Source organism: Manis pentadactyla, chromosome 9 (genome assembly GCF_030020395.1).
Source record: "Manis pentadactyla isolate mManPen7 chromosome 9, mManPen7.hap1, whole genome shotgun sequence".
Taxonomy (NCBI): Eukaryota; Metazoa; Chordata; class Mammalia; order Pholidota; family Manidae; genus Manis; species Manis pentadactyla.
This window is the reverse complement of record NC_080027.1, coordinates 18,545,683-18,548,107: the sequence shown is the minus strand read 5'-3', so window position 1 is coordinate 18,548,107 and position 2,425 is coordinate 18,545,683. Positions and strand designations below refer to the sequence as shown.

At 42.4% G+C, this 2,425-nt stretch overlaps 1 protein-coding gene across 1 annotated transcript; it reads left to right on the top strand.

Annotated features, from left to right (window-relative positions):
- LOC118909717 (olfactory receptor 9Q2-like) lies at nt 1-945 on the top strand. The gene has a single exon (XM_036880461.2). The coding sequence runs from the start codon at nt 1-3 to the stop codon at nt 943-945; it is 945 nt and encodes a 314-aa protein (XP_036736356.2).
- Nucleotides 946-2,425: the final 1,480 nt, after the last annotated feature.

Below are 2,425 nucleotides of genomic sequence, written 5' to 3'. Positions count from 1 at the left end.
ATGGCGGCGAGGAATGGCACCGTAGTGACAGAGTTCTTCCTTAGTGCATTCACCGAACGCCCTGAGTGGAGGCTTCCTCTCTTCCTGGTATTTTTCAGTTTTTATCTACTCACTCTGCTGGGGAATGCAGGAATGATCATCCTGATCCGCAAGGATCGCCGGCTCCACACCCCGATGTACTTCTTCCTCAGCCACCTCTCCCTCGTGGACATTTGCTACTCGTCTGTCACCGTCCCTCAGGTGCTGGCCGTGCTGTGGGAGCACGGGGCAGCTTTACCCTATGCACGCTGTGCAGCCCAGTTCTTCCTCTTCACCTTCTTTGCCTCCCTTGACTGCTACCTCCTGGCCCTCATGGCCTATGACCGCTACGTGGCCGTGTGCCGACCCCTGCTTTACGTCAATGTCATGACGCAGAAGGCCTGCTGGGGCTTGGCGGCCGGGGCTTATGTTGCTGGTTTCTGCAGTGCGTTGGTGCGGACGGTCACTGCCTTCAGTCTGTCCTTCTGTGGGGACAATGAGATCAACTTCATTTTCTGTGACCTCCCTCCTTTGTTAAAGCTGACCTGTGGGGCCAGCTACCCCCAGGAGGTGGTGATCATTGTGTTTGCCATATTTGTCATGCCAGCCTGCGTGGTGGTGATCCTGGTGTCCTACCTGTTTATCATCGTGGCCATCATGCAGATCCGCTCTGCTGGAGGCCGGGCCAAGACCTTCTCCACCTGTGCGTCCCACCTCGTGGCTGTCGCTCTGTTCTTCGGCTCCCTCATCTTCATGTACCTGCGAGATAACACGGACCAGTCTTTGGAGGAAGACCGAGTGGTGTCGGTGCTCTACACAGTGGTCACGCCGATGCTGAACCCCGTCATCTATAGCCTGAGGAACAAGGAGGTGAAGGAGGCTGTTAGGAAAGCCCTGAGCACGTCACAGACATCTGGAAGGCCCTAGACGGACTCCTGTCAAGGTCATTCCATAGTTTTTCCATCCTTTCTGTCTTTCCACAAGTATCACCTGCTTAGGCAGACTTTTCCTGACAACCCTACTTAAAACTGCACCTGCGTTTCCTCATCCACCTTTTGATTTATTATTCTGTGTAATAATTGTCCATCCAATGTGCTTTGTTTTAAATATTGGACATTGTCTAATTCTCACGACTTGAAAGTAAACTACAAGAGAGTCGGCATTTTTATATGTGAGATTCCTTTCTGTATCCAGTGCCTAGCAAAGCACCTGGCATATAGAAGGGACTCCATAGCATTTGTGGAATGAGTGTATTAACTGCAGATTCCAGTGTCTACCTTTAAGTTCCAACTTTCTGAGCCCTCAAATAAGTTTTCTTATCAGTCAAGTAGGTTTATCTGTTTTCTAGAATTAAATATATATATGTATTTTTAACTAACCACTTTAGGTAAAACTCATCACATCATGTAACAGTATATTGTATTCTGACATGTTTTCCCCCTTAAAGAAGAATGACCTTTTGTAAGAAAATACATGTTGCTTCTATGTGGATGATCTTTCCCATGCTTCCCAAGGCTGATTGAGTGTATGTATTTGTGACCATAATCATCTTCTTTACTGTGTAAGTTCTAACTTGATCTAACTATAAAAGGATTTTATAATGCAATACAAACTCATTATGTAGCCCAATTTCTTTTAGTTCATAAGAAATACTACACTACTACCTAGTGTGCAATATTCATCTATTGCTGGCATTGCACAGTTTTGGGATTTGAGTGTATTTCAAATACAGTAGTAATAGTAATGGAAAGAAACACCTTTTTTGCATGTTTATTTAAAAAATTTTATTTTTTAATTTTAATTGACTGCAGTTGACATATATTAGTGGCAGGTGTACAACATAGTGATCTGACACTTATGTACATTATGAAATGCTCACCATAATAAGTGTAGTTGCCATCTGTCATTATACAAAGTTATTATAATATTATTGATTATATTCCTTATGTTGTACTTTTCATTTCCATGACTTATGTTACTGGAATTTTGTACCTTATGATCCCTTTCACCTATTTTGCCCATGCCTTCCACTCTCTCCCCTCTGGCAATCAATAGTTTGTTTTCTATATTTATGAGTAGTTTTTGTTTTTTGTTTGTTCATATGCTTTATTTTTTAGACTCCACATATGAGTGAGGTCATATGGTATTTGTCTTTTTCTGTATGACTTATTTCACTTGGCATAATATCTTCTTGGTCCATCCATGTTGTCCTAAATGGCAAGATTTCATTCCTTTTTATGGCTGAGTAATATTCCACTGCATATACTGTTGCACATCTTTATCCATTCAGTTATGCTTCAGTTGCTTTCATATCTTGGCTATTGTAAATAATGCTGCAGTAAACATAAGGGTGCATATATTTTTTCTTTTCTTTGGGTAAATACCCCGAAGTGGAATTACTGGTATT